General features: G+C 37.3%; 1 protein-coding gene across 1 annotated transcript; it reads right to left on the bottom strand.

Annotated features, from left to right (window-relative positions):
• Positions 1–7,233: 7,233 nt before the first annotated feature.
• LOC147924272 (uncharacterized) lies at positions 7,234–8,205 on the bottom strand. The gene has a single exon (XM_087496691.1). The coding sequence runs from the start codon at positions 8,203–8,205 to the stop codon at positions 7,234–7,236; it is 972 nt and encodes a 323-aa protein (XP_087352817.1).
• Between the last annotated feature and the right edge of the window lie 5,520 nt (positions 8,206–13,725).

Genomic DNA, 13,725 nt, shown 5'->3' with positions numbered 1-13,725 from the left:
TCCCGCTATAATACTGATTTTTATGTTCCGGCTAAATGAAATTATATACTAGCGTTAATATAATGCTACGAAATACTTGGCATCCGATTTTGGTACTTTTAGTAGCAGTTCGTAAATTTGTGCTACAAAGGTCTGCTACCGAAGCTCATTTTTGTTGTAGTGTTTGTAGGCTTAGGTATGGTAGTTGAAGGTTGAAGCGCTGGTTGAGTTATGGGAGGAAGGATAGAGGTTAATGAATTTGTAAGTTGAGGTATGATATTTGAAGGTAACGACACAGGTTGAGTTACTGGAAGAGAGTTAGAGGTTAAGGTAGGAGGATTAGATGTAGGGAAAGCACAGCAAAAAGGGTTAGATATGACAAGCTCTGAGGGAGTACGGGAGGGAAAGGTGCAATCCATGGGGGTGGGAGAAGGGGATAGAGACGGTGAACTTTCAGGCGGTGATAAGGTTTCCGGGGGTGGAACGTTTTCAGGAGAGATTTGAGCAGACCCAACAGGAGGCCCGGAGCAAGCAGAAACAGACCCAGCTGAAATAGCCTTTTTAGAATCTAAAAGGTATATTTTGGGTCAGAACTACTTATGTTCTAACCATTTTTCTTAAGATATCCTAATTCTCACCATATGGATACTCGAATATTAATAGACGTAGTAGGTTCACCCTTTATGTGTCTTTACTCTTCAATATTCATTGACTATATGACAAAAGCAAAAATCATTGACTATTTCTAAAACATAAAAATTTCCCCGAACAACAATTTCGACCGCCCGGAAGATTAGTTCTGACCCAAAATATACAAATAACTATATACAGCCTGACTATATACATATATAATTATCACTATTTTCCTACCATTTATATTTTGTAATAGAAATATTACAAATTGCACACTAAAATTTTCTGTCAATGGTCTATAAAGATAAGAAAAAAAAAAAGAAACAATCTTGTGACCACTAGTTACCATAACACCTTTTTCCTAGAGATATGTCCATTTCCTGGTTTCGTCGTCAGCTAGTCAAGATTTTTTCATGTTCTATATTTGGCCAAATATGTTATCTCCTTTTAATATATTGAGATGTTTGCCTTAGTTTATCATTTTATCTTCCTACCCAACAATTCTGTTGTACAGCTTTTCCAAAGAAATCTAATAATTCATATACATAAATATATATAGTTCGTTTCTTTATACGTGTAAATATATATTTTTAAATATGACACAACAATATATATATATATATATATATATATATATATATAAACCAAAGTTTGAAAGATTTTTCCTTTTACGGGAGTGTCCTTTCTGTATAAGAATTGTCCTCCCGTCTTTCATATGTTTTCTTCTTTAAATTGTTTTTTCGTTAATACAGAGATTGCCGACAAAAATAAAGTTTGAAGAAATTAATTAACCGATAAATTTGCTAAATATAATGATTTTTTGGTATCATTATTTATTAAACCAAATAAGTAATCGTCGAACCAATCTATTATTTTTGTGGATTAACTCAGTGTATGAAATCAAGAATCGACTAACCAACAACCTCTACCGGTTATAAACCGGTATTAGCAATTTCAAAAACTAGATTTATATGATTAACATATAAACAGTGCTATCTACGTACCAACCAATTCACAAAACCTATAAGACTAAAAATGTTGGTCCCGGTTTTGGTAAAAAGAGAAGAGACTCGTTTTAATTGTTTCCACACAAATCTTATACCCTACCATACCAATTCTCAGGCTTTAATATGATAATGTCTTAACAGTGCTATTTAATGGATTTTTATTTTATTTTTGACAATATATTACAAAACTTATTAATACACGTGATGAAATTGTCATCCACATATGGTTGTGTCAGAAAGATAGGCCATTTTTACGTGTGACCCTTTTGTGGTAGGTGTCCACTCCTTCCTACGTTGACACTTCTGTATAGAGAGAAATATCTAGTGGAAACGAACAATACTAAAATCAATGGTGTCAAAAGAAGAACAGTAAATCAAATCTTATTAAAACATTATGTTTATATGTTATGGATAAGATGTGTTTGTAAAATACATGTATAGTTGATCGTAGGCTAGACAGTATGATAGGGAACAATTTCATGAATTTAATGAGACACGTTTTTAAAGAACATCTTGTTTGTCTCTTTAAAACTTTCTACATTTTTGAGTATATATATATAAATATATATCTACTTGGAGTTGAAATTTTTCTGTGGTCCAACCAAAACGAAAATAGATTAAAAAGTTTCTATAAATTATTAGCTGGAAGATATACAAAGCTTATATCATCTTTGTACCTCAGCCATTTTGATTTTGATTATCAAATAGACGTTTATTGGGCCTCATGATATACATTTCTCTATTCGTTTTCATTATGTCCCAAACTACGTAATTAAGGCCAAGCCCATTAGATTTGGTGTCGAATAAGAAGCATCATCAAGAGGTGAAATAAAGTACCGTATGCCACACAAATACAAAGTATACAAGTCTGATTTCTCAAATTTATCAAGACTAGAGATGAAACCCGCGCGTTACGCGGGATTCTTTGTTATTCTATTGACCATTCTATTTTATTTTTGAGAAAATATCAATAAAAGCATGAAGTTAGCAAAAATATTAATTAAATTGTCAATTTTTATTATTTTTTAACGTTAAATCGCAAACTTTTGTTAATTTTGCCAAATAAAACACATAGTTAAGTCAACTGACGGATATATTTTATAGGGTTAAGTCAACATCGGTAAGATCCGTTAAACAGTAAAATGACGTCGATTTGTAATATTAAAAGAAAAACATGATATGGTGATTCGAACCTGCCACATGTCGGATGAGTTAATCAATACTTAACCAAACACATATTTATATATTTTTTGGTAATCTCTTATTTGTACTTTCTCCTTCTCACGATCGATAGAACCGCGTACTTATCAGTAAAATTTTCTTTCTTCCTCATTTAAGCGTTTCCATTGACCAATTCCAATATAATTTTTTTTTTCTATTTCTCCATTACGATTTATCAAATTTTAATTCTATCTCACTTTCTAGATTTTGTGGCGGAGATCACCATCTCCTCGCTGAGACATTCCCAGGGATGGCGGTGGAGTTCAGATGACGATTCCCATGGAATCCATTGGCGGCTAAAATCTGAATTTGAGAAAAAGCTAAGGTTCAAATTCTTCGACAATATATATATTTTTTGTTATGTAAAATTGTCAATATACGCAGCGGCTCTGTTATTTTATTTTTAACTTACAAACGACGTCGTTTCACTATTTAACAGAAGTTATCAACATTGACTTACATTGTAAAATTCATCTGTTAATTGACTTAACTATGTGTCTAATTTGGTAAAGTCAATAAATATTTGTGATTTAACAGAAAAAATAATAAAAGTTGACAATTTAATTCACCATAAGCAAAGTTGAGCCTTTTTAAAAACGTTTTTACTATATAATTTCATGATTTTAATGACATTTTCTCTTTTATTTTTATACATATTTTATTTATTTTTCCTTTCCTATGTGTTTGTGTATGGTGTAAGCTGTTATTCTCTTTCATATATATCTATATTGTATTATTAAGGCCTCAATATATATGTGGCCAAAATGGGCCATTTTTACTTGGCGATTATCCAAAGATTATTTATTACCTTGTTGGGCAGTTCTTGTTTTATTATAGGATTTTACCTATTTTTGTGTTAATTTTCTGGTAGCTTTGTTCTGAAATGAGAGTGTCCGTACTTAATTATCTTCTTCATCCAGTCATTCTTCGTGACTATTTTTTTCCTTTTCCTTTGAATTCGATTGTTCATCATCCACGTATGCATTTTTCTTTCAATTTAGGAGAGTGGTTGATTGTTTGATTGGTGATGCTTCTGGTAAGTCATGGGAAGACTGTTCATTGACTCTATTTTGGTTTCGCTTGCTGGTGGAAGCTAAGTAGGTTGTTTAGTAGATTAGATTGTTGTTATTTTTATTTTGATGCTCGTTGATAGTGTATTATTCTATGTGTTGTTGTGAAGAGTTTCGTTTCTTTTTGTTTGGTTTATCTAGTTATTAAGTTGATTTCTATGAATCTAAAAGATTAAACTGTGTTGGTCCAACCTCCATTTTGTTTTAATTTTGTTTTCTATGAATCTAAAATATACATAGAAATACCATTTTGTTTTCTTTTCCTATATATTTCGAAATTTTTTTACTGGTTTTGATGTTTTGGGCTCATGGTTTATCTTAGAATCATGTCGATTAAAAATGTCTTGATAGTGATATTTCTACGTTTTTAATATTTTATCATCAAAATACTTATGTTCTTGAAAATTAAATAAAAAAGAGTAGGCTTATAAAATTGGATAAAGCCCACATAATTTCAAATTAGAGACAAAGTCCACAAAATTTATAAAAAATTATGCTGAGGTGGAGCTCTCCAATGAAAGAAAACTCTACTATTATATATATGATTGTAGGTCAAAATTCACTTATTTATCTCTCTCTCTCTCTCTCTCTCTCTCTCTCTCTCTCTCTCTCTCTCTCTCTCTCTCTCTCTCTCTCTCTCTCTCTCTCTCTCTCTCTCTCTCTCTCTCTCTCTCTCTCTCTTTGTTTTTTTAAATCATCTTTTTTTTTTTTTTTTTTTTTTGTTAAAAGGCATTCAATATAAAAGCATGAAGAAATACAAAGTTTAACAGAGCCAGAGGCCCAACGTTGGAAGCCCAACAAATAAATTAAGAGCTATTACAGAACCCACATAGTTTGAAAGAAACCAAAGTTGAACCAGAGTGAACCAAACTCGAACCAGCTAGTTAGGAGAGAACCAAAGAAACGGTTGAGGAAATAACCAATTCAAACCACTTTGCTTGGCCATCATCAATGAACGGTGATGAATCACTTTCGGGGAAGGCACAAAGACACATCTGCAATTAGGGTTGTTAGGTGAGAGCCTTAGAGAGTAGATCCAGCGAACCAAAGGAGCAGAAGATTTGCTGTTAAGGACGGGTTGGAAGCACGGAAGCTTAGTGCTCTGTTCCGCACTAGAGAGTCAATTTGTTTGAGAAGGAGATCCGCTGACTAGAAGGAGTTCCGGCGTAGCCGATGGTTTCTTTCAGTCCAGATAAAGTAGATCGCGGCTTGCCAAGCGATGAGGAGTAGTTTCTTTGCTGCATCAGATCCTCTGTAGTTGATGAGATTTTGAATCATGCTAGTCCAAGTTGGTGACACGCTTAGGGAGCATCGGCGAGATACTGTGGTCCAGATCAGCAAGCTGTATTGGCAGTTGAAAAAGAGATGGTCGCGACTTTCATCCCCAGAGCCACATAGCAGGCAAGAGGAATCAACCTGCAGACCCCAGTTGATTAGTCTGTCACGAGTAGGACACCTGTTTAGCATAAAAAGCCAGGTAAGAAATTTATGTTTTGAAATTCCTCCTTTGAACCAAACAATCTTATGCCAGTGAACCGTCGGTTGATGCTGCTTAATAGCCTGATAGATAGTCCCCGTGGTATGTGCATCCTTCAGTTGGTCATCAATCCACCAGATGTAGGAGTCTGGTTGATCCGTTAAGGAAATGATGGATAGTTCAGTTTGGTAGTTGACTTGAGCTTCTGATCTCGCCGGTGGTAAACTCCAACCGCCTCTTCTCCATAAGTCTGCAATGGTTATGTCTCGATGAATACCCAGGGGGCCTTCTCCATTAAGGTATGATGACAAACGGCCTAATTTGCACCAATGGTCACTCCAGAATTTACAGCTTCTACCATTTCCTATTTTCATCTTTATCCATGGGTAAGCCTCCTCCCTGATTCGTAGTAGTTTGTTTGATAACCAGGAGTGGTGATTCTTCTGCTTACAAGTCCAGAAGTTGCTTAGGTTTCCTGAAAGATAAGCTCCAGTGAACCAAGCGACCCAGATTGACCCAGATCTGAAAAAGAGCATCCAGATAAGCTTTAGCAGGCAAGCTTTATTCCACAACCACAAATCACGTAACCCCAGCCCTCCTTCATCCTTCCGGTTGACCACAACATTCCAGGCTACACGTGCTATGTGATGGCCCTCAGTGGTGCCTTTCCACAGGAAAGCCCCGCTGAGGGAGTTCAAGGTTTCAATGCATCTTTTGGGAAGTACATGAGCAGAGCACCAGAAGTTGGAGATTCCAGCAATAACCGTGTTGAGAAGCTGGAGGCGTCCTGCAAAAGGATAGGGACTTTGTTGACCAAGCATTCAGTCTGTTTTTTACCGACTGGATCAGAGGAGCACAATCAAGGAGAGTAAGTTTCTTAGTGCAGAGGGGCACCCCTAGGTATCTTATTGGTAGCTGCCCATGGTTGATGCCTGAAGTTAATTTAATATGGTCAATTTCAGGTTGTGAGAGTCCTGAGGTGAAAAAGCTAGTTTTTGGTAGGCTGATTGCCAGACCGGAGGCTTCTTCAAATTCCTTCAACACTTGGAGAACACTGTCTACAGATGAAGAGGACCCATCTATGAAGATCAAGAGATCATCAGCGAAACAGAGGTGAGTTAACTTTAGGTTCTAACAGTTATAATGATATTGAAATTTTCCTTCCTTTGCAGCCCTATCTAACATGACAGAGAGGCAGTTCAAGACAAGGATGAAAAGGTAAGGAGACAAGGGGTCTCCTTGCCTTAACCCTCTTCCGCCTTTGAAATAACCATGGAGAAGCCCATTAAAGCCTACTGAGAACGTTGGCGTGCATACACAGGCCTTCAGCCACCGCAGGTAAATCTCTGGTACCTCAATACCTCTTAGGCAGCTAAATAAGAATTCCCATCTGACAGTATCAAAAGCTTTAGCTATGTCAACTTTGATTGTTATTCTCTTGGGTCCCCGAGTTTTGTGGTAACCATTAACCAGCTCCGCAGCCAAAAAAGTGTTTTCAACTAACAGACGCCCTTTTATAAATGCAGTTTGGTTACGTTGGATTAGAGTTGGGAGGATGGGTTTCAGCCGGGTTACAAGAAGCTTTGAGATGACCTTGTAAAGGGTATTTAAGCAGGAGATGGGGTGAAAGTCTGATACTAAGGAGGCACCCGGGAACTTTGGAACCATCACCAGAATAGTTGCGTTTATTGCAGCAGGGAGGAAAGCAGTTTGGAAGAAGTGGAGAATACCAGTAGTGACTTCTGAGCCCAAAATTCCCCACGCAGACTTATAAAAAGCTGAGGTAAAGCCATCAGGGTCTGGTGCCTTGTTTGCATTTAGCTTGAACATAGCTTTTGTTATTTCTTCAGTAGTTGGGATCTTGATCATTGAGTGTTGCAGTTCTGGAGGGCATCGGTAACTGATCACAGACCTGAACCAAGCTGATGGCATTGAAAGCATTGCGGGTCTGTGTCATTCTGTGAATATAAGCAGTATTCAGGTCGCCTTCTCTTAGCCAGTTTATGCGAGAGCGCTGTCTAAAATAAGCTTCTTCAATCTTCCTGAGGAATTCCCACTTAGCATGCATTTCTCTCTCCTGGTGGAAAAGGTCAGTGGATGGTGTAGACATTGCCTGAACCTGCACATCTTGAAGCAAACGGTTAGTTTCTCTCACCCTATTCTGAATATCTGAGAAATTCTCTCTTGAAAGTGTTTTTAAATCTCTTTTTAGTGTTTTTTGTTTTGCACTCAGTACTGACAAACTTGTTTCCAAGGGATGTGAATTTCCAGCCAAGTCCCAAGCAGATCCAATCGTTTGGAGAAAGAGAGGGTGGGATGTGAGGAAGTTGAAAAACTTAAATGGTTTTGTGCTAGCAGAGGGAAGAGATGCAGCAAGATTGAGGAGGCAAGGAGAATGGTCAGAGAATTCTGGGGCTAGGAAGGAAGCAACGCTGTTAGGGTAAGTAGAGAGCCAATGGTTATTTACTAGCAATCTGTCTAGCTTTTTTGCGATGGGGTTGATAGGGTTTTTATTCGACCAGGTGAAAAGAGGGCCTTGATACCGAAGGTCAAACAGCTCCATCTGAAGGAGGCAATCACGAAGCTCTAGCATACGGGAGGTGAGGTGGTTGACCAACAGATTTGAGTGCTCTGCGGGGTGTACTATTTGGTTGAAATCACCACCAACAAGCCAAGGGTTGGAGTCTAGGTGGAATCTTTGCTGAATCCCCATGAGTTCGCACCATAAATCAGTGCGTTCGTCACTCAGGTTAGGCGCATAAATAGCAGTGAAAAAGAATCTATGGCCTCCTTGAATGGTTATTTCACTAGTGACCATATGCCTTGATTGATGCAGCATACTTACTGTGGCAGGAGATTTCCAGATGATTACAATTCTCCCATCCTCATCAGAGTTGTGATTGGACAGATAATGCCAGCCAGGACAGGTAAGGTTCATGACTCTGTTCAGGTTCGGTTCCTTTATGTGGGTTTCAATAATAGCTCCAAAAAGAGGCTTGTGAGAAGCAAGCCAAGAAGAGAAAGGTCTATGTTTTTCCGGGTCGTTCAGTCCGCGGACATTCCAAAAGAAAGGTTGTATATACATGGGAAAAGGAAAGGGATGTTAGGAACGGAGTGGGGCTTCTCCCATGGACGGGAGAGTCACCACAGTGGGTTGATTTAGTTCAGTAATGATGGGGGCAGGGGGTGGAGTTTCTGAAGTGGGTGTAGAGGTTTGAGGTTGGGAGTCTAAGACACTAAAGGGGTTGAGGGAAATGAGCTTATTTGGGGATAGATGGGGGGATGAGCAGTCCATTGGGGAGGTACTATCCAATATGGGTGGGCTAAGAGAGGGTGGGTTGTTTGTGTGGCCAGCCGAGACTGAAAGGTTGTTTGTTTTTGGCTCTACAGGTTTGGTGGCGACAGGAGTTGGGGGAGAAGGGACTTGCAGGGCAGCAGCAAAACCAGTCTGACTTTTGACTAAGTCAACTGCTGGAAGGAGGGGGGGGGGGCAGAACTGCTTGCTTTTTCAGAGCCCTGGGAGGGTTGTGGGGGAGCAAGAACAGTATGTTCTTTTCCTTTTTTAGATTTGGAGGTAAAATCTCCTTTGACATTCTGATTCTTCTCTGATACTGGATCACCAGAAGGTTTTTTCGTTTCTGACCAGGAGGGGGTTACACTAGGACATAATCTAATAGAGTGTCCTATGCTTTTACAGTGGGAGCAGGAGGGAGGGATCCAAGGGTACTCGACATTAATGGTAATCACTTCACCACTGGATCTTTCAATTTCGACAGAAGTAGGCAATGATTCGTTTAGGTTCCTCTCCACCTTAACATGTGCTTCAGTCAGACTGACTAAGTTTCTTGTGAATTCGTCCATCTCCTTTGGCTCACCAACCAGTCCAGCAACTAAACTAATGCCCTTTTGATGCATCAGGTCAAAAGGCATCCCTTTGAGATGGGCCCAAATTGGAATAGCTTCAAGGTCAGCAGTGGTCCCTCCAGACGAATCCCACTGTGCCACTAGGAACATGCACTCACCGATATACCACAGCTTCTTTTCCAGAACCTTAGTGCGGACATAATCATTTGGCAGCCTTACAAGCATAGAGTTATTGGAGTGATTAAGGTGCACTTCTAACTTTTGACCTTTACCCCACATGTGGCTCAAAACACTTTGGATATGTTTGTAAGTAGGAAGCCTGCCTTTAAATTTACCAATGATAAAATCTTTATGTAATTTTGCTCCTTCCTGAAATACATCATCAGGGATTACAATTCGTGGCTTCCCCTCAGGAGAGTAGTTTACGGGAGCTAATCTAGAGAGAGAACGGTCAACTCCACGCTTAAGCTTTTGAACCAGAGGGGTTGGGTCTGGGGTGGAGGTTGGAGGGTTCACCGAAGGCGGTTGGGGTTCAGGGGGAACGGAGGAAGGAGGCAAGACCGAAACACTCGGGCAATGGTTTGGGATTTGGGGATTCACTTGCGGAGTAGGCAGAAGTGGGGGAGGGAGGGGGGAGATATGGTCTATTCTTGTGTCGACAGGGATCAATGTAGGAGTGGGCAGGGCGCTTTGGCCAGTTGGACTCGACGGGTAACCTTGGGAGGATTTTGAGGTAAGAGACCATCAGTTTGAGCCACTGTTCTGCTATCTTTTACTGTAGCAAGAGTATCAGATTTGGGAATGAGGTTTAGGGTTTGGTTGTAGGAGTTGAGAATGGCTTGAGCCTGGGCATTGACCACCACAGGGGTAGATTTATGATGAGCAGAGAGAGCTAGAACCACTCTCTCAGGCTCGATAAAAGCAGTTTGAGGAGAGTGGGGAGAGGGGGGGGAGGGAGAGGAAGGAGGGAGAGGGGGAAAGTCTGAAAAAGAAACAATAGGGCTATGGTCGGGAGGGTCAGGGGGAAACGGTGGGGGGCGATTAGGACTGCCTTCAGCCATGGCTACAAACTTGCTTAGGATTTGTGACAATAAATAAACAAAAACAGTTTTAGGGTTTGTAACTTGCGAGCTTCCCTTTTTCGAAGAGAGTTAGTAGGAGAATGCTCACTGCTTTGGGCGTCATGAATGATTGCAACTTGAAGAGATTCAGTAAAACGGTCTCTTCTAGGATGCGGTTGGCTTGCAAGTCAAAAAAGAAGACAGCAAGACTTTGTAGTATATAATGTTTTTTTTGCTTACCTTACACTTACAACGAGCAGATTTGGTTCTGGAGTGATGAAGGAAAAGTGTTAGGCATAGCTAATGCCCGTATCGTTATAACTGTGTGCTTTCTCGAGAACAAAACATATATACTCATTCTGCTCTGAATTGTATCTCTTTGCTGACGATGATGATGAAACGTAAACGAATGATTTGGCATCGGAAGCGCCTCTTCCAATTTCGGATCGCTTTGAAGATGGGTTATAGAGGAAAATATATGCATGCATTCAGGCCCAATATGTTATGATCAATGGGTAATGGGATTTAAACAATGGTGTACAAGGAATATATATATATATATATATATATATATATATATATATATATATATGTAAACAATTATTGGTCCATTCTATTATTTGGGTATTGTGGAACATTTTTTTTTTTTTGTGTTAAGAAAATTGATTAATATTGAAAGAAGTCTTAAAACGATTTTTGTTGGGTTAGTTTATATAAGAACTTATAACATTATTCAAATTAAAGATTTCTTGTTGAGTTAATTTTTTTTTTTTGCGAATTTACACTTAAGTGGTGACATAACAATAAAACTAGTACACGTTATTCAACTACATGTTCTCACTTCTTCTGGTCAATACTGATATTTTTGATTAAAACTTAACTTCAACTCAAATCAAAACTATATACAAATCTTCGTTTCCGTTATATTTTGCTTTCCAATTATCTCAAAAACCCAAGTTTTCACAAGTAAAAGTCAAAACACGTCAGGATCACAGTGCATAAAGTAAAATTATAAGACAGATAGATCCATCATTATGATCTATTTCTAAATCAAAACTCGGTTATGCATGGTCACTATTTTACAGAAGATCTTCTAAACGTCCTTACATCCATGCCATTTATAGTGTATAGTTATCTTATTATATAAAATTGGGTTTTGAAAATTAGTCATTAACAAAATTTTAACATGTGTTAAGTTATCAATCTCAGATTTTGATATGTGTAAAAGTTAATATTTAATAAAGGAAATTTGATTAAAACAAAAATAAGATATTTTGTTTTTAAAAATATTAATAATGTAAAAAGATAATTATCAAAAACTACAGAATTTATTAAAAAATAAAAAAGTTTTTTTTAATAATTATAGCCTGCGTCATTATTTGTGGCAGAGGGAATTTGCGTCCGCGCAGCCCCTTTTATGAAAGAAAAAAAGATATCTATATTTCATAAAATTCAAAATTATAATATTATTTAATTATTTTTAATTTTAAGTTATTCAAAAACATTGCTTTCAACTTTGTTTAGCTGAAAGTTTCTTTTAATAGGAAGGTAAATTTTTTTTCTTTTTTTAGACCAAAATTTTCTCCTACTTTTTTTTCAGTTGGGAATAGGTAAGGTTAAATATGCTGACCAAAAAAAAATTATTATATGTGTCAACTTTTCTTAATACAGTATTTTAAAATTTATTGTAGTATTTTTAGATTATTTTATTTAATTTATATTTTCATCTTTGAATTATTTGGGATTTATATTACCGTGCTTATAATTTTCTATTGTTTCTTTAAATATGTCAAATTAATCTTCTTCTAATTTCTCAACCTTGATTGGTTGGTCATAAACCCTTCTTTATTTTGCAAACATAATTGTTACCATTATTCATTCAATAGAAGCTCATCAACATAATGGATGGATAAAATAGACTAATCAAACACAAGCTTACAACAAAAATAGATAGATAGATTAGAAAAATCTAAATCATTGTTGAAAGATCCATAGGAGCTCAAAGACTGTGACACCCTGGTTTGCGGAAAGGTTTAAAATAATTGTTTTTTTGCTACATATGTCACTAAAATGCACTTACTTTTTCGGTCAAGGGTTCTCCGAGAATTTCACGATGGGTGACCTTCTCGGAAGTGATTGTCGGAACTCTGCGAGTGAAGAAAAAACACAGGAAAATATCATTTGTTGATTTATAGGATTGGTAAACAAGTTTTTAAAGTCTCACAAACGTAACAAACCGGCTATCAAATATGGTGGGGTCCACGAGCCAGGAAAAGATGTAGGGCGCACTTAGATAGGTGAGCCCATAGACTGAGAGTGGACATGGGCTCACTAAGCAAGGTGGCGGTTGAGGCGTTACAGAGACAGAAGCTATATCATTGTGTGTCAAAGCACTTCCACAAATACATTGGGAAATTTAATATTAGTTACTATCAAAAAAATTTTGTGACGTTAGAAAAAAGGTTTTTACTTTCAATGGTTGTCGGAGCAAGCCATTTTGAGATAGTAAAAAGACGTGGACATGTTCTCTCCACACAGAAGGAGGGCAGAGCCGAGGTTCTCTCTATGGTGTAGAAGGTCGGACACAAGATTATCACCCCAAGGAATGAAGGTGGAGGAGGTTTGACGCAAGGTTATCTCTCCAAGTGAGGAAGGCGGAGCTAAGGTTCTCTCCATAGTGGAGGAGGTTGGATGCAAGGTTCTCTCCATAGTGGAGGAGGTTGGATGCAAGGTTCTCTCCATAAAAGATGAAAGCGGAGCAGAAGTTTTCTCCATGGTGGTCATACACTATTGTGATGATACATCATTGATTAGCATATTATGTAATATATTTTTTCTTCAAAACGTTTTTTGAACCAACAATTTTTGTAATAAAAAACTGTGCATAAGTGAAAGTAAAATAGTTGGCTTAATGCGTTCATACAAACATTTTCTAGGTGGGTGAATATATTTGTAACATAGAATATATTTAGGTGTATAAAAAATATATTTTTAATATAGCATACATAAAAGATTTGTAAATGGATATAAATCAGTGTATTATAACAAAAATAAAATTTATAAATAGTGTACAATAAATTTTAATATAATTTATAAAACTTTAAATCCACGCATCGGATGGGTTCTCATCTAATTATTTATATAAAACTCGTATTTAGTTTAATATATACAAGTGAAAAATGACAAAATTATCGTGATGGGTTTCTTTTGAAGAAAACAGAAGTAGCAAGAATGTTGATAAGGAAAAGGTAAGGGCATTCGTGTGCCACTCTTTGTCGCCTCTGTTTGTTTCCCCTATTATTATTATTTTTTTAAGTAGAGTTATCTCGGTCTGAAAAGAAATAAGTTTTTCTAAGTTGAATTCCACATTATTCGCATTTTGTGCTACAATGAGAAGACAACTTGTATCCGTT

Source organism: Camelina sativa, chromosome 17 (genome assembly GCF_030686135.1).
Source record: "Camelina sativa cultivar CO46 ecotype springtype chromosome 17, ASM3068613v1".
NCBI lineage: Eukaryota > Viridiplantae > Streptophyta > Magnoliopsida > Brassicales > Brassicaceae > Camelina > Camelina sativa.
The sequence above is the reverse complement of the archived record's forward strand: the minus strand, read 5'-3'. Positions and strand labels throughout refer to the sequence as shown.

Bases quoted from the DNA above. Each gene is read 5' to 3' on its own strand.
- LOC147924272 (XM_087496691.1), bottom strand. From the start codon at position 8,205: ATGGTCACTAGTGAAATAACCATTCAAGGAGGCCATAGATTCTTTTTC.